This window comes from Giraffa tippelskirchi, chromosome 7 (assembly GCF_054371585.1).
Source record: "Giraffa tippelskirchi isolate mGirTip1 chromosome 7, T2T-mGirTip1v1.2.pri, whole genome shotgun sequence".
Taxonomy (NCBI): Eukaryota; Metazoa; Chordata; class Mammalia; order Artiodactyla; family Giraffidae; genus Giraffa; species Giraffa tippelskirchi.
The window spans coordinates 119,975,139-119,994,384 of record NC_137281.1 but is presented as its reverse complement, the minus strand read 5'-3'; the positions used below and the strand labels follow the sequence as shown (position 1 = coordinate 119,994,384).

The 19,246-nt window shown below is 39.1% G+C and overlaps 1 protein-coding gene across 11 annotated transcripts in view; it reads left to right on the top strand.

Moving 5' to 3' along the window:
• TMOD3 (tropomodulin 3) overlaps positions 1-19,246 on the top strand; it is a 92,646-nt gene that overhangs the window by 41,059 nt on the left and 32,341 nt on the right. For all 11 annotated transcript variants that reach the window (XR_014059096.1, XR_014059095.1, XR_014059098.1 and 8 more), the window contains exons 2-3: positions 7,051-7,246; positions 12,594-12,750. Coding sequence is in view for 6 of the 11 variants with exons in the window: in XM_081508220.1 (XP_081364346.1) it covers positions 7,121-7,246; positions 12,594-12,750 (283 nt within the window). In the remaining 5 variants the exon portion in view is untranslated. The remainder of the gene's footprint in view (positions 1-7,050; positions 7,247-12,593; positions 12,751-19,246) is intronic.

The window sequence follows — 19,246 nt, the reverse complement described above, 5'->3', positions numbered from 1 at the left end:
TAGAAATGAAAATGAAAGAATTTCAGCTCTAAATATGAATTCAAAGCAATGTTGAGTATAAAAAGCGAGTCATACTTGTGGACACAGTGTGGGGAGGGACAGTGAGATGAATGAAGAAAGCATCGACATATGTACACTATCAGGTGTAGGATGAATAGCTAATGAGAAGTTGCTGTGTAGCACAGGGAGCCCAGTCTTGTGCTCTGTGATGACCTGCAGGGATGGGATATGGGGAGGGGAGGGAGGGGATGTTTGTATAATTATGGCTGATTTGCATTGTTGTATGGCAGAAACCAACACAGCATTGTAAGAAAATTTTTAATTAAATAAATATATCAGGAAAAAGGTAGGATACATAATGTACAAGTCCATATATGTATATGTACCAAAAATAGCAAAACTAAAACTGTTTAAAGATAAGTACATTTGAGGTAAAACTGTAAAGAAAGTAAGAGAATGATTAATTCAAAATTCAGTACTTCTACTGGCTACTACTCCTAGAGGAAGAGATGGAAAGGGGAACATGAGAGTACTAGTAATGTTCTCTTTCTGAGGCTGGGTAGTATGTCCTCATGGTGTTCATTTTATTAATCTTTAAGCAATACTATTCAGTGCTTTGTGTGACAGATTTTACTTTGGGATAAGGAGCCATCTCTTGGAGTAATCTATTCAGTCACTTTAAGGGATGTCATGTTCCAAACCTATAGATCCTGAGGGGCATGTAACTTTGCCTTTGCCCCTAATGCCTCATTCCTATCATATTGCCCATTACGGTGCCTTATTGTAAGATTGAAATGGAGCCGGACCCTATGGATATTGTCCTTCATGTCCTTTACCTGCTTTTTTCCTTTGGAAACTATTTAGTTAAAGAATCAGTTTAATCAGAGAAGTGAGAACATGCAGAAACAAAGGAAAACAGTCAAAGGAGGCCAGATAACACTAGTTTAGTCATTAAGCAAAGCCAAAGACTTTCAGTTCCTCCTCAAGGGCTATATGTATGTGTTAGTCACTCAGTTGTGTCTGACTGTTTGCTACCCCATGGACTGTAGCCCGCCAGGCTCTTCTGTCCCTGGAATTCCCCAGGCAAGAATACTGGAGTGGGTAGCCATTCCCTTATCCAGGAATCTTCCTGACCCAGAGATTGAACCCAGGTCTCCTGCACTGCAGGCAGATTCTTTACTGTAAGCTACGGTAAATTTCCAGGAACAGAGGGGCCTGGCAAGCTCGAGTCCATGGGGTTGCTAAGGGGCAGACATGACTGACTGACACACACAAGGGCTATAGATAATGTTTTGAGCCATGTCCTGTGAGCTGTCATAGATACTGAAACCGCCACCCGGTGGGAAGTTAATTACATGATGACCAGAATGTTACCATGACTTAAGTTGACACAATTCCAAGAGCTTGCCTCAAGAAATGGAAACCAATCAACCCTGGAACTAAAGATTAATGGTACTTAAAACATATCAAGATGATGCTGGTCAGATCACCAATGACCAATTTCAGATGCCTGTCAGAGGTGACTGTGCTGTTTCTGTATGTAGCCCCCTCCCTTGGCCTATAAAAGTTCTAACACACTGATTGTTGGCCGGAGGAGTCAGGGTTGGCCTTTGGACAGCTCCCCACCCCCAGCTGCTGGCATCCAAAATAAAGCAAAGTGTCCTTTTCACCAGCCTTGACTCTTTATTGGCTTTTGAGCAGTGAGCAGCTGAACCCCACTTTTACAGGATGACTGTTTATTTTATGGCCCAAGCTGGAACACTTGAGAGTAAGGTGAGAGGATGCTCAAAATAATTAATACTTATTTCTTTGAAATATTTATTGAGGAAGATGTTGGCTTTATTGTATGCTATAAACCTCATGGCAAATAGATGGGGAGACAATCGTGAGGAACTTTTATTTTGGGGGGCTACAAAATCACTGCAGATAGTGACTGCAGCCATGAAATTAAAAGATGCTTGCTCCTTGGAAGAAAAGCTATGACCAACCTAGGCAGAATATTAAAAAGCAGAGACATTACTTTGCCAACAAAGGTCCATCTAGTCAAGGCTATGGTTTTTCCAGTAGTCATGTATGGATGTGAGAGTTGGACTATAAAGAAAGCTGAGCGCTGAAGAATTGATGCTTTTTGAACTGTGGTGTCAGAGAAGACTCTTGAGAGCCCCTTGGACTTCAGGGAGATCCAACCAGCCCATCCTAAAGGAAATCAGTCCTCAATATTCATTGGAAGGACTGATGCTGAAGCTGAAAATCCAATGCTTTGGCCACCTGATGCAAAGAACTGACTCGTTGGAAAAGACCCTGATGCTGGGAAAGATTGAAGGTGGGAGGAGAAGGGGAAGACAGAGGATGAGATGGTTGGATGGCATCACCAAATCAATGGACGTGAGCTTGAGTAAACTCTGGGAGTTGGTGATGGACAGGGAATCCTGGCATGTTGCAGTCCATGGGGTTGCAAAAAGATATGACTGAGCAACTGAACTGATAAACCTCAAAAATATGTTAAACTACATTAAAGACGTTTTGACTTGATTGTTCAAACGTTAAAAAATACCGAAAGCTGATTACTCTTACTACATATTCATGTACTTTTATCAGTTTCTTACCCTTATCTTTCTCAAATACCATATCACTGATACTTTAATGAAGGAAATATTTTTTCAAAATGTTTTCTCTTTTTTCCCCTAAAATTACCTGCCACCTTCTTTAAAATTGAATTTTATGGTTAATGTATTTGAAAGTGCTGATACCTTCTATTGAATAGTCTCCACAACTTTATTGTTTTTAATTGAGAAGATACACTCCCTGGATACTTGGTAAGCATGTATTCTTTTTTTTTTTTAATTTATTTTAGTTGGAGGCTAATTACTTTACAATATTGTAGTGGTTTTTGCCATACATTGACATGAATCAGCCATGGATTTACATGTGTTCCTCATCCTGAACCCCCCTCCCACCTCCCTTCCCATCCCATCCCTCTGGGTCATCCCATTGCACCAGCCCTGAGCACTTGTCTCATGCACTGAACCTGGACTGGCGTTCTGTTTCACATATGATAATCTACATGTTTCAATGCTATTCTCTCAGATCGTCCCACCCTCACCTTCTCCCACAGAGTCCATAAGACTGTTCTATGCATCTGTGTCTCTTTTTCTGTCTTGCATATAGGGTTATTGTTACCATCTTTCAAATTCCATATATATGCATTAGTATACTGTATTGGTGTTTTTCTTTCTGGCTTACTTCACTCTGTATAATGGGCTCCAGTTTCATCCATCTCAATAGAACTGATTCAAATGTATTCTTTTTAATGGCTGAGTAATATTCCATTGTGTATATGTACCACAGCTTCCTTATCCATTCGTTTGCTCTTGGACATCTAGGTTGCTTCCATGTCCTGGTTATTATAAACAGTTCTGCGATGAACATTGGGGTACACATGTCTCTTTCAATTCTGGTTTCCTCAGTGTGTATGCCCAGCAGTGGGATTACTGGGTCATATGATATGGCAGTTCTGTTCCCAGTTTTTTAAGGAATCTCTACACTGTTCTCCATAGTGGCTGTACTAGTTTGCATTCCCACCAACAGTGTAAGAGGGTTCCCTTTTCTCCACACCGTCTCCAGCATTTATTGCTTGTAGACTTTTGGATAGCAGCCATTCTGACTGGCGTGAAGTGGTACCTCATTGTGGTTTTGATTGGCATTTCTCTGATAATGAGTGATGTTGAGCATCTTTTCATGTGCTTGTTAGCCATCTGTATGTCTTCTTTGGAGAAATGTCTATTTAGTTCTTTGGCCCATTTTTTGATTGGGTCATTTATTTTTCTGGAATTGAGCTGCAGGAATTGCTTGTATATTTTTGAGATTAATTCTTTGTCCGTTGCTCCATTTGCTATTTTCTCCCATTCTGAAGGCTGTCTTTTCACCTTACTGATAGTTTCCTTCATTGTGCAAAAGCTTTTAAGTTTAATTAGGTCCCATTTGTTTATTTTTGCTTTTATTTCCAATATTCTGGGAGGTGGGTCATAGAGGATCCTGCTGTGATTTATGTTGGCGAGTGTTTTGCCCATGTTTTCCTTAGTTTTATAGTTTCTGGTCTTACATTTAGATCTTTAATCCATTTTGAGTTTATTTTTGTGTCTGGTGTTAGAAAGTGTTCTAGTTTCATCCTTTTACAAGTGGTTGACCAGTTTTCCCAGCACCACTTGTTAATGCTATGCTATGCTATGCTAAGTCGCTTCAGTCGTGTCCGACTCTGTGCGACCCCATAGACGGCAGTTCACCAGGCTCCGCCGTCCCTAGGATTCTCCAGGCAAGAATACTGGAGTGGGTTGCCATTTCTTTCTCCAGTGCATGAAAGGGAAAAGTGAAAGTGAAGTCGCTCAGTCGTGTCCGACTCTTAGCGACCCCATGGACTATAGCCTACCAGGCTCCTCCGTCCATGGGATTTTCCAGGCAAGAGTACTGGAGTGGGGTGCCATTGCCTTCTCCGACCATTTGTTAAAGAGATTGTCTTTTCTCCATTGTATATTCTTGCCTCCTTTGTCAAATATAAGGTGTCCTTAGGTGCGTGGATTTATCTCTGGGCTTTCTATTTTGTTCCATTGATCTATATTTTCTGTCTTTGTGCCAGTACCATACTGTCTTAATGACTGTGGCTTTGTAGTAGAGCCTGAAGTCAGGCAGGTTGATTCCTCCAGTTCCATTCTTCTTTCTCAAGATTGCTTTGGCTATTCGAGGTTTTTTATATTTCCATACAAATTGTGAAATTGTTTGTTCTAGCTCTGTGAAAAATACCGTTGGTAGCTTGGTAGGCGGAGAAAGCAATGGCACCCCACTCCAGTACTCTTGCCTGGAAAATCCCACAGACAGAGGAGCCTGGTGGGCTGCAGTCCATGGGGTCGCTAAGAGTCGGACACAACTGAGCGACTTCACTTTCACTTTTCACTTTACTGCATTGGAGAAGGAAATGGCAACCCACTCCAGTATTCTTGCCTGGAGAATCCCAGGGATGGGGGAGCCTGGTGGGCTGCCGTATATGGGGTCGCACAGAGTCGGACACGACTGAAGCGACTTAGCAGCAGCAGCAGCAGCAGCAGCAGCAGCAGCAGCAGCCGCTTGATAGGGATTGCATTGAATCTATAGATTGCTTTGGGTAGTATAGTATACTCATTTTCACTATATTGATTCTTCCAATCCATGAACACAGTATATTTCTCCATCTGTTTGTGTCCTCTTTGATTTCTTTCATCAGTGTTTTATGGTTTTCTATTTATAGGTCTTTTGTTTCTTTAGGTAGATATATTCCTAAGTATTTTATTCTTTTTGTTGCAATGGTGAATGGTATTGTTTCCTTAATTTCTCTTTCTGTTTTCTCATTGTTAGTGTATAGGAATACAAGGGATTTCTATGTGTTAATTTTATATCCTGCAACTTTACTATATTCATTGATTAGCTCTAGTACTTTTCTGGTAGAATCTTTAGGGTTTTCTATGTAGAGGATCATGTCATCTGCAAACAGTGGGAGTTTTGGAAGTACAGAGGTTTACCAAGCTTAGTAATGACAATAATGATAATAATTATGTGTTCAAAAAAGCAAAAAATAATCCAGGGTTGCTGCTAAACCAGATGAGGTGCCAGCAGAACAGGTGTAAGCCAGACTGTATAACAGCTAGGGCTGTTATACAAAATGCCTCTAATTTAACATCTGCGTAAGTACAGCTCCATTTATTTGCTTGTTATTGGACCCAGATGTTTGCTAGCTGACAGACCCCTGTAGTGAACCTTCCTTTCTTCATAGGAGATGAAAACACATAAAAGGATCCATAAAGTGTTACTAGTTTGAGGAGGAAAATGTATTAGTAAAAATATTAAGTTAGGAAAAATTGGGAGAAGGGAGTAGGAAATGTATCCCAGCTTTGAAGTACTGGGCATTTTATAGCCGAGAAAAATTTAGCCACATCGCTGAGTCTCAGGATTATTTCTTAATCACAGAAACATTTATGAGACAAATGATCCACATATGTGGCTAGAATTTATAGAAATACTTCATTTTTATTTCATAACTTTTTATGGTACTTATTTTAAGTATTTTTTTCCTGTGGTACAGTCCTGCTGTATCTGGAAAGATGCTGCTTTTTGAGTCACTTCAGAGCTGTTTGGGAGGGATAGACATGGTGAGGAAATGATGAAGATCCTTTCCTATCACCAGACCCACTTGACCAATCTTTCCAGTCAGTGGATGACATATTGCAGCATAGTGTTGAGTGTTTTACCAAAGCATTTTCAAAATGCTATGTTGTTTTTTTTTCCCTTTAAAGATGCCTTTTCCTATTAAGAATATTAGTATGTATTGGTTAGAATATATATAATATTTCACATTTAAAAAATAATCAGTACACTTCCTTCAGAATTTTCTTTTATTTCAACTTGGAACCTAGATTACTTTGCCAAATAAATTTATTATTTTCATAATGCAGCAAAATATAAATTAGAAGGGAAAAATGCCTTATCAAAAAAATTTAAAAAATTTTTTAAATGTACCTTCTCACTTTTTTCCAATGGCTACTTCTCCTGTGGAGAGTATATTAATATCCCCTCTACATTGAGTCAGAAAATAATGTTCTTCTAAGCACTTTACAGCAAAACAAGCTTACCTCAAACATACTGTGCTTAAACAAAGTACTCTGGTAGTAATCATTTGAAAACCATCGATGGAAAAAATTATATTTTGATACATAAGTTCTTCCCCTCTAAAACTCAGTTATCAGGAAATCTAAGTACTATCAAGAAGCTGTTTTAATGGATTTGAATTTTATTCGCTCCTTCACCTCTTTCTTCCTAGTTGTGGCTTTCTGTTTTTGTTTGGTTGCTTTTTGTCAACAAAAGGCAAAAGGTAAAGGCATTTAATGATTCATAGAGGAGGGTAGTGTGTGATATATGGTCAAAGAATTTACAACACATGGAAATGACATTTCATTTAACCTAGAATAGATCAAAGTAAGGTGGACATGACATAACATTTTAAATGTTTTTGTTTTCTCTTCATAGTTCTGAGGAAAAAAATCACTTCTCACTGTACTGGATAACAAACATTAAGTGTCTTCCTCTACTGCAAACCATGGCACTGTCATTCCGGAAGGACTTAGAAAAGTACAAGGACCTGGATGAAGATGAACTCCTTGGGAATCTATCAGAAATAGAACTGAAACAACTGGAAACTGTTCTGGATGATCTTGACCCTGAGGTAGGTGCCAGGTCATAAAGAGAAATGAAATAATTTTTCAAACCCTTTGATACTAAGTAGCTGCCTTTGAGCACTTATCTTTTTCATGACTTCCCTGACACTGCCCTTCCACTCCTGAACTTTTCACCTCCTTCTCAGTTCCCCCACTTTTGCCTTGTATCTCTAATGACATAACTAGTCTAAGCATTTTTTCCAACATCTTTATTTTCAAACATCTCCTGAAATTTTCTCCTTTTTAAGAAACCTTTTCTCTCTGGGCAGGAAATAATGTTTTGGGTAAAATGCAGCATATGCCAGCCTCTGTGCCTCTTCAGGGCTTCTATACCAGGATAGCTGCAGTGTAGAAAGTGTCTCTAGAAGGTTCTTATCACCTTAAATCTAATGCTTACCTTTCTGAAAGATGCTGAACAAACTGGATCAAAGTTTCCAGTCATTGGTAGAATAGATCTAAGTAGACTCTGGGCAATACTGCAATCCATGTAAAGCAGACCTGAATATATGTTTTGTTTTGCAAAATGAATGTTGTTTATCTTATACATACTTAAGGCTAAGGTAGAGACCCTTGATCCTTGAATTATTAATCCCTGGTATGTTTCGGGGGGCAGCAGCAGTTGGAGGGGTGAGGGTAAGTGGCAGTGAGGGGAAAGCACTGAGTTTAGGGCTCCCTAATCTGAAGGTAATGACTATTTGCTGGCCTTCTTTTCTTTACCATGTTTTATTATGCCAAGACATTGATTTTTAGGATTGTGGTAGAGTTTGTTTTATGAAAGTGTTCTTGTCACTACCACACATTTATTTCCTGCTAGAATATTTTTTAATTTTTATTGAGTATTACACTCCTATTCTCAGCATTACTTCAGCCTTTGGTTAATGTGTCTGTACTACAGATCAAATCCCTTAACCATAATTGTTATTGTAAGGAAGATTTTTCAGTGCACCTAAGTCTGTGGGATAACTCAGAATAACATTGCTCTTTTGCATGTCACAGCAGAATCTTCCCCATGCAGTTCAACCTGTCAGACCTATTTGAATCAAACAGTAGGAACATAAGCTTTCATCTAGTCCAGAGTTTCTCAACCTTGGCACTATTGACATTTGGGGCTGGGTAATTCTTTGCTGTGGGCTGTCTGATGCATTATAGGATGTTTAGCAGCATCCTAGACCTCTGCTCAATACTTACTAATAGCACACCCTCCTGTTTTACAATGTACTTGGGATTTTGTTTTAATCAGGTCTGGTAAGATGACATGTAAAAATAACTTCCTTGAAAGAAGAGTTTATTCCTTACAGTTCCCAACAGCAGGAGGCACACCAAGCCGCACAGGGCCACCAGGGGAAGCAGAGGGTTGGCCAGGAGGCAGAAGGAATGAGGAGCAAGTATGGCCTAGAACTTTTATTGTGCTTTCCAAGGGAAAAAATAGGTGAGACAGAGTAAGCAAGTGTGAGCAAGCTTAGGATTGGACAGTTTGAATAATATCGGTGTCTCTGGACTACAGGAGTGGCCTCTAGTTATCTGGTATCTGGTCCTGGGCCGATTTAGGGCAGAGCAAGTATTGGCTTCGTGTGTGAGAGGTAAAAGAGGTGGTTGGGGATATAGTCTGGTTTTCGTATGAAAGGCACACTGATGACAGACAAGAGTTGTTTGCTATCCCTAGGAACTGGGTAGCCCAGCGAGGGTTGGTCTTTCCAGGATTAGCAAGGCCCCACAATGTCAAAGCATCATAAAATACAGAAAATTTAAAATGTGGTTAACATGCTCTCCCGCCAGTTGTGACAATCAAAAATATTTCCAGATATTGCCAGTTGTCCCCCAGGGAACAAAAACACCCTTAGTTGAGAAAAATTGATCTAGCTTTTGTCCTCTGTTTCACAGATAGAAAACAAAAAGTTAGGTGACTTGCCTCAGTTTTACAATTATGAAAAGACCTAAGACTAGATCCTTCACTACCTGATTGATGCCTGGTAGAGTCTAGTGGTCTTTCTGTTAAATGACAGTGAGTCCCCTTTAATTTGTGCCTTAGGCTGTAGGTCTAAAAGCTGATGACTTTCATTTTCTTATTTGGAAATCCATGGCCTGCTTCCTGTATGGAGAGACCTGAGTTCTAACGTTTGGATATATTTTGTAAACTCCCCAATCCTAGTTGTGACTCCCCCACCCCTGGTACTATTAGCTGAGACTAGAAGAATAGTGATGTTTATTGACAGCTTGATGCAGTGTGAATATGATATCTCATTATAAATATTTTAGAGGGCTATTTTACTTTCCTTATGCTACATTCAGTATACTTATTTGCTAACTTAACTGTTTTTTTTGAAACTTCTGTCTCCAAAAGACAGCCAATCAGTCTAGGCAGAAGCTATTTTTTTCAATTCTAAACTGGGAATTAATTATTACAACAGCATTTCACTTTAAGGGAGGAGAATGTAATTTTAATGAGATTTTTGTCTATTTATTAATAGATAAAATAGATTTTTATCTATTAAGTAATTATGATCTATTAACTTACTTGATTAAAGTGTACTTCTAATAAAGCTTAGCTTTTGGCCTCCAAAGCCAGATAGCTCTCATTTATTTTGTGGTCAAAGACTGTATTTAAGGAGCCAGGATTCCAGCTAATGTATCATTTAAAACCTGTATGTTTGATATGGGCTTGAACAGGCAGGTGGAACACTGCAACTCTATTGCTACCACCATGAAATAGCAGTATGTGTATAAGGGTCTTCGGAGAAGGCAATGGCACCCCACTCCAGTACTCTTGCCTGGAAAATTCCATGGACAGAGGAGCCTGGTAGGCTGCAGTCCACGGGGTCGCTAAGAGTCGGACATGACTGAGCGACTTCACTCTCACTTTTCACTCTCATGCATTGGAGAAGGAAATGGCAACCCACTCCAGTGTTCTTGCCTGGAGAATCCCAGGGACGGTGGAGCCTGGTGGGCTGCCGTCTGTGGGGTCGCACAGAGTCAGACACGACTGAAGCGACTTAGCAGCATAAGGGTCTTATTGATGGTGAAGGGAAGTAGCTTGGATTAATTTGCCTTAATGAGCATTTTTCTTTAAAAATATCGTTGGGACCTCCCTAGTGAACCAGTGGTTAAGACTGCGCCTTCCAATGCAGGGGGTGTGAGTTTGACGCTTTGTCCAGTAGGTAAGATTCCATATACTTCGAGGCCAAAAGAATCAGAATATAAAACAGGAACAGTGCTGTAACAAATTCAGTAAAGACTTTAAAATGGTCAGCATCAAAACAGTCTTTTTAAAAAAAGTATTCTCAAATCCATATTCAGGGACTTCCCTGATGGTCCAGTGGCTAGGACTCCACACTCTCAATGCAAGGGGCCCAGGGTCGATCCCTGGTCAGGAAACTAGGTCCCACATGTGGCAGCTAAATATCCCGTATGCCACAACTAAAGATCCCATGTGCCGCAATGAAGATCGGAGATGCTGAGTGCTGTAACTGGGACCTGGTACAGCCAAATGAATAAATAAAATATATGTATTTTTAAAGTCTTTATTCAATAATTATTGGGGATGGGAAACAACCTATAAATCTCAGGTACTATGCTAGGCTTAGGGATGCAAGAGTGATCTAAACAAGTGTGGTCTTTGCCCTCATGAGACAGGCTGGTAGGAGTGAGGGGAGTTAGACATTAATCAAATAATCATGCCATATAAGAGCATATAATGGGAGGTTAGGAAAAGCTTTCTGTGGAGTAATGAAGCTGCATTCTGAAAAAGGAGTAACAAAAAAGGATGGACAGAGCATCCTGGGGAAGGAAGTATATGGCAAGTAAAGGGAGGAACAAGGGCTGATGTAGCTAGAATGAAGAGGGTTTGTGAGGTGAGGCTGGGATAACCTCTAGGGTAGGGGGATGGGGTGGGAGTGAAGGTTGAAGAGTGTTTGGCAACTGACCCAGGGAGACCTGTTGAGAGGCCTATGCAATTTTCCATCCCAGCTTGGATCATAGTGTAGACCAGAGTAATTGTGTTAGAGATGGAGGAAAGTTAGACAGTTCTTTAGGAAGTAAAAATGGTAGGATGGTTGGTTGGGAATAGACTCCTTATGTGAAGCTCTTGCCTTGATTTCAAAGCCAGAGGGTAGAAATCTTGTGTTTCTTTTTTTTGTTCTTATAGACAGTTTTGTGTTGTAGAAACATTTTTGGTGCATGGTTGGGAACGGATCTCTTTTGTATTTCATCTTGAAAGGTGAACTTTCTGTGTAATACATGCAACATTACGTGAGGAAAACACAAAAGATGAATTTTATGAAAATTACTGTGGATTTCAGCAAATGGCCAGAGTTGAAGTACCATACCATATTTTTAGTTACACAATGAAAATTTCTTTTTAGCATTATCCATTTAAGATTACGCCAGTGAAAAGTGATCTTATAACAGCCAGGAGATTCAGCATCCTCATGGATTTTGGGAGGTACTTCAGAAGAGAGTTGGCCCTTTTATGTGACTTTTTGTCTGCCTCGCATTTCCAAAGCAAAGAATACTTAAGAACTGTGAGACAAGGTAATATCACCTCTTTGGTTTTTGACGAGCAAAAGGATGACCCTCACATTGTCTTGTTATTCTTGGGCTTAGTGAAAATACAGACTAGGACCTAAAAGAGACAACTTTAGTTCATTGCCTCCCACCTCTCCCCCCACTGTCAGTTGCTCCATGCACTCAAAAAGGCTGTACCCATGTGGAAACCTAGGGATATAACTCTTGCCGTAAGAATCTCTGAGTGTCTTAGTGCATGAGTAGCCAATGACAGTGGTTCCTCCAAATACATCCTAGTGCCAATGTATGCACACATATGTACACGTAGAAGTTGAACACATTGCATTTAAACACAAACAAGTAAACGTTAATTGCCTGATATCCTGTATAGATATACTGTATGTATACATATTTTTCTTATGAAAAAAATCTTTATGATGAAATAGCAGATATTATGAAGGACTATGATGTATATAGTCATTTAGAATTCTTTTTCAATGAATGTTACAGTATTTTCTGTATATACATATATGTTGAGCTGTTATTAAGCATCACAAACTATTTTTTATTAGTGTCGCAGGACACTTAAAAAATAAAGGGTGTTTCCCGCTAATAGAATACTTTCTGAAGAAGAGGCTAATGTGCCTATTTAAATAATAGTGTAAGTTAATTCTACCTAATTTTAAAAACTTCGTTTGGAATACTTTTATGTTGCTGCTCTCAAACCCTGTAATGAAGTCTTTAATGCCTACATCTCATTCTAGTCTATAATTCTTTCTTAGATGGGTAACATGTGGACACATACAGCATTAGCGTTCTTGCTGGTCGTAATGGCTGATTCATTCTCTTTGGCAGAATGCCCTTCTGCCTGCAGGGTTCCGGCAGAAGAACCAAACATCAAAGTCTGCCACAGGGCCATTTGATCGAGAACACCTCCTTTCATATCTGGAGAAGGAAGCTTTGGAGCATAAGGACAGGGAAGACTATGTGCCCTACACTGGAGAAAAAAAAGGTAAGTACAAAACTTTGAAGCACAAAACATGATTCAGTAGCACTTGATTTTTTTTCTTATAGGTAGAACTGGAGAAAATATTTTTAAAGCTGCGTCATGGATAGCCTCAAAGATACAATCCTGTTGACTTTAAAAATTATTAGGTAATTTGGGCATTTCTTTTACGTTCAGTAACTTGGCCCGTAAGTTCCTTGTTAATGATTTGTTAGTGAGGTTTTATTACATAGTGATTTTTAGTTCTCTGAGGAACTCTTTAGTTCTCAATTGTAGCAAATACTAAAAGTTAACAGAGGTAAAATTTTAAACGCACTACTACAGTACAAAATGCAGTGATGTCAAAGTGCCACTCAATCCTAACTCTCAGGTTTACAGTGGAACGCCATTAAAAAAATTCAGGTCATATTTTCAAAGACTCTTTTTAAGGCCCTATATATAGCCTTCTATATTAATTCAATGATTCATAATCATTATAATTTTAATTATCAGTTCAGTTCAGTTCAGTCACTCAGTTGTGTCCGACTCTTTGCGGCCCCATGAACCGCAGCACGCCAAGCCTCTCTGTCCATCACCAACACACCCGGAGTCTACCCAAACCCATGTCCATCGAGTCGGTGATGCCATCCAACCATCTCATCCTCTGTCGTCCCCTTCTCCTCCTGCACCCAATCCTACCCAGCATTAGGGTCTTTTCCAATGAGTCAACTCTTCGCATGAGGTGGCCAGAGTATTGGAGTTTCAGCTTCAACATCAGTCCTTCCAATGAACACCCAGGATTGATCTCCTGTAGGATGGATTGATTTGATCTCCTTGCAGTCCAAGGGACTCTCAAGAGTCTTCTCCAACACCACAGTTCAAAAGCATCAATTCTTTGGTGCTCAGCTTTCTTCACCGTCCAACTCTCACATCCATACATGACCACTGGAAAAACCATAGCCTTGACTAGATGGACTTTTGTTGGCAAAGTAATGTCTCTGCTTCATAATTATTACTTTTGGGAAATTCTTCGAGACCAGGTCCTTCCCACTGAAGATTTTGACCTTAGCTAGCCTCAGTGGAGAACGAGTACAGCTATATTTTTTAAAGCTCTCTATATAGTAATATTTAACATGAAATGGGTTAAGTTTCTAAGCTTTCAATACAAGTTGGCCTGAGAAGCCAGATTCTGCTTGCTCTTCTGCTGAGAATACTATGCATGGAACACTGGGGAATGGTGGCAGCAGTGGAGCTGATCTTCAGTTCTTCCAGGCACTGCTTTTACATCTGAATCCTTAGTAGACCAGGCAGGGAGAATGGTTAGAGCGTGGTGCTTTCTCCTAATGAGGCTTTAGCTTTTTATTCAGGAAGGAAGCCATTCTCAAGGATATGGCCACAACTCTGTCACAGGGTTACCACCCCTTAGTTGCAGGCAAAGGTAGAAAATTCATTTTAGCATTTTCATCTCTGTAATGGACAAAGGTTGTGAATGGCTTTTGAATCAGTATTCACAAAGTCTGCAGCAGGCCTTTTCAAAATTACCTATTATCCCCAACCCCTCTGCTCTTTTTATCAACCCCACATCTCCCTCATCTCTAGTTGAGAATCAGTGCCTTACTTAGATACTTACATTTGTCAGTGTTCTACAGAGAAAGAGAACCAAAAGGGTGTGTGTGTCTGTGTGTAGAGACAGAGATTTATTTATTCATTTGTTCATTCATTCCTTTTTGTGAAAGTTGAGGTATAGTTGATGTACGAAATATAAGTTTCAGGTATACGACACAGTGATTCACATTTTTAAAGGCGATACTTCATTTGGTTATTCAAAATATTAGCTATATTCCCTGTGCTGTACAATATATCCTTGTAGCCTGTTTATTTTATACATAATGTGTGTGTCTGTGTGTTCATTTGTGTCTGCCTCTTTGCAACCCCATGAACTGTAGCACACCAGGCTCCTCTGTCTATGACATTTTTCAGGCAAGAATCCTGGAATGGGTTGCCATTTCCTACTCCAGGGGATCTTCCTGACCAAGGAATCAAACCAATGTCTCTTGAGTCTCCTGCATTGGCAGGCAGATTCTTTACCACTGTGCCACCTGGGAAGCCCACACATAATAGTTTATGCCTTTTAATACCCTGTCCCTATTTTGCCCCTCTCCCTGTCTTCTCCTGCTGGTAACCATTAGTTTGTCTTCTGTATCTGTGAGTCTGCTTCTTTTTTGTTATATTCACTAGTGTATTCTCTATTTTTTAGATTCTACATGTAAGTGATAACATACAGTATTTGTCTTTGTCTGTCTGACTTATTTCAGTAAGCATGATACCATCCGACTTCATCCGTTTTGTTTCAGATGGCAAGATTTCATTCTTTTTTTTTAATAACTGAGTAGTATTCCGTTGTGCATACATACCACAACTTCTTTATCTGTTCATTTGTTGATGAACACTTAGGTTGCTTCCATATCGTGGCTGTCGTGTTATAAATAATGCTGCTGTGAATACTGAGTGCATGTATCTTTTTGGATTAGGATTTTTATTTTTTTCAGATATATACCCAGGAGTGGAATTGCTGGATCATATGGTAGTTCTGTTTGCAGTTTTTTGAGGAACCTCCATACTATTTTCCACAGTGGCTACCCCAATTTACATTCTCACCAAGGGTTGCCTTTTCTCTACATCCTCACCAACTTTTGTTATTTGTATTCTTTTTGATGATGGTCATTCTGACAGGTGTGATGTGATATCTCATTATGATTTTAATTTGCATTTCTCTGATGATTAATGATGTTGAGTACCTTTTTATGTGCCTGTTGGCCATCTGTTTGTCTTCTTTGGAAAAATGTCTCTTTAGGCCTTTTGTCCATTTTTAATTTTTTTTTTTTTGATGTTGTGTTTTATGAGCTATTTATGTATTTTGGGTAGTAACCCTTTATCAGTCATATCATTTGCAGATATTTTTTCCCATTCAGTAGATTGTCTTTTCATCTAGTTGGTGATTTCCTTTGCTGTGCAAAAAGCTTTTAAATTTAATTACATCCTTTTGTTTATTTTTGCTTTTCCTTTGCCTTAGGTGACAGATCCAAAAAAGGACTGCTAGGATTTATATCAAAGAGTGTTCTGTGTATGTTTTCTTCTGGGATTTTTATGGTTTCCAGTCATACATTCAGGTCTTTAATCCATTTTGAGTTTATTTTTGTATATGGTGTTAGAGAATGTTGTAATTACATTATTTTATAGGTAACTGTCTGGTTTTCCCAGCACCACTTATTGAAGAGACTGTCTTTTCTCTGTTGCATATTCTTGCCTCTTTTGTTATAGAAGAGTTGACCATAAGTGCGTGGGTTTATTTATGGGCTCTCTATTCTTTTCATTTGATCTATGTTTCTCTTTTTGTGCCAACACCATGCTGTTTTGATGCCTGTGGCTTTGTAGTATAGTCTGAAGTCAAGGGAGCCTGATTCCTCCAGCTTCATTTTTCTTTCTCAAGATTGTTTTAGCTATTAGGCGGTCTTTTGTGTTTCCATATAAATTTTAAAGTTATTTGTTGTAATTCTTTAAAAAAAAATGCCTTTGATATTTTGATAGGGATTGCATTGAATCTGTAGATAGCCTTGGGGAGTATGATCATTTTAACAATATTAATTATTTGAATTCATGAACATAGTATGTCTTTCCACCTGTTTGTGTTGTCTTCAGTATCTTTCCTCATTGTCTTAAAGTTTTCTGAGTACAGGTCTTTTACCTCCTAAGGCAGGTTTGTTCCCAAATATTTTACTCTCTGATGCAGTTGTATAAGAAGTTGTTTCCTCAGTGAAAATAGATTTATTATAAGGAATTGGCTCATGTGATTATGGAGGCTTAGTAAGTCTAAAATCTACCAAGTAGGCTGGCAGGCTGGAGACCCAGGGAAGAGTTACAGTTCTAGCCCAAAGGCAGTCTTCTGTCAAAATTCCTTCTTGGTCTCAGAGAAGATCAACCTTTGTTCTGTTAAGGCCATTGACTGATAGTAAGACCTACCACATTATTGCTTTCTCAAAGACCACTGGTTTCAATGTTAATCTCACCTAAAAAATGCTTTCACAGAAACTTCTAGAATAATATTTGACCAAATAGCTGGGCACCATGTTCAGCCAAATTGGCATATAAAATTAACCATCACACTGCTGTTAGTGCTGGGTATGTCATGTTCCTCAGGTGCTTTGGGGCCGGAAAAGGCATTGAAAACCAATGCCTAGTTTTGAAGTGTGAAAAATCACAAAGACAGAAAAAGCATTAATTTCTTTGCATTTGTCAAAGAAAAGACTGCTGGCTATATTTTCATATGTACAGCCATACCTGTGACACTATTTAAAGCTTCAGGCCTGTTTATATAGAGGAACATAATTTTACAAGACTGCTTTTTACAATTATGTGCATTTCACATGGACTCAGGGTGTTTAATGAGGAAGAAGAACGGATGTAAGAAACAAAGGGAGAGATGGGAGAAAGGTATGGTGGGGAAAATATGGAATTTGAGGACAAGAAGAGAAAATAAGCGATGTGAAAGAGCTGCTTTTGTCCTCAGCTGACCCAGGAGGCTCCCCAGTATGCTCTTGTTTAATCATCTCCAGTTTTCTAGAAAAAGATCTTGGAGGGTTAGAGGAGGTAGGAAAGAAGGGGGAGAATTGTGGAAAATAAGAAAATATCAAAAGGGAGAAACGATAGAGGTGGGGAATATGGTGACAATAGAAAAAATATTATATCCTTAACTATAATAGTTTTTGTTTCCTTTTATATATAGTCTTTTTTCTTAGTTTTTACTTTGCATTGTAAATGGGTATAAAATAAATGGAACTGGCTGAATTAAAAAGTAATTTTGCATTCACAATTAGTGGTTTTCATTTTATAATACATTCATTTTTACCATCTCTTTCACCATATATGTCTATTCAGTACTATTTATAGGCAGCTATGATGCAGTGATTAGGACCACATCATTTTAAAAAATAATAAACTTTTTATTGAAGTGTGACATGGTTATAGAATATGCCCAAATAAGGAGGATACAAATCAATGAACTATATAGTGAGCACACCCATGTAATCACCAGCCAGGTCAAGACATCAGCACCTCCAGAAGGTCCCTTTATGCTTCCTCCCAGTCACTTGTCTTTCTTCTTCCCAAAGGTAACCACCATCATAACTTTTAATACAGTCATTAGTTCTGCTTATTTTGACATTTGTATAGATGGAATCATGTAGCCTGCATATCTGCCTTGCCTACTTCGTATAGTTTTTGAGAGGATCAAATTTGTTCATGAATATAGTGAAATCAGTGTTAAAAATCTTTTATAGTGTAATCATTGTACAGGATCATACGGTGTTGTTACCAGATAAGAAATTTCCATTCTCTGTCATGGAGGAGTGGTTCAGAACCACAAACGTAAGTGTCTGTGTGTATGTTTTTAAAGATTTGTTGATTTATTTTATATTTTGGCTGTGGTGGATCTTCATTGCTGATGTGAGCTTTCTCTGATTGCGGCAAATGGGGGCTCCTCTCTAGTTGAGGTGAGTGAACTTCTCATTGCAGTGACTTCTTTTGTTGCAGAGCATAAGCTCTGAGGCACGTGGGCTCAGTAGTTGCAGCCTGTGGGCTCTAGAGCTCGGGTTCAGTAGTTTTGAGTACATGGGCTTAATTGCTCCACAGTATTTGGGATCTTCCCAAACCAGGAATCGAACTGGTGTCCCATGCATTGTAGGGTGGATTCTTAACCATTGGACCATCAGGGAAACCCAGAGATAAGCTTTTGAGTTCCAACACTCTATCTGATGGAAGAAAACACCACCACCCACACCTGGTGGAGCCAAGCCTTAAAAACCATGTTACAAGTGTCATAGACCTAAGGAAGGACAAGTTTATCTCAACAATTGGGGAACTTTGGTTGCAGAGCTCTGTTTTGAAATACAGCTAAAAGATGGCTCTAGGCTTTTTAAAGCCACACTGGATCTCATCCTTAAGTTAGTTGGCTTTGGTTATCCATAGTCACTAATCAGCCTTCCTTTCTTTGGGTCTCACCCCAAAGATCTTGATCACATTCAGAATAAATTATCTACATCACATTAGCATACCTTCCAGTCAAGCTAAATGTGAATCCCTTCCTTAGCTCTGAAAATTCAGAAGTTTGTTTTTTTAAGCTGCCTCTCCAATGACCTGTTACCTGAACACCTGGGTTGAGTCCCAGGTTTCTTAATGCCTTATTTCACAGGAGATAGACTTTCAGATGAAGGATGTCTTCCTAGACAGAAGAGGTTCTCCTGGTTCTTCTTAAAACAATTTTGCAAACCTATTAAATAAAAACATTTTACTTTTTTTGCTCTGCTCAGACTAGATAAGAATCCATAAAATGTGCCATTAGTCTCTAAACTAAATCATTTTTCTTACTAAGATGACTGGTCTCAGAGTTCAGTCCCCACTGGCAGAATTAGCTTTCTGTGCCAGGGAATGTTATAACAATTCACTCAGTTTCTTGAGCTCCTTCCAG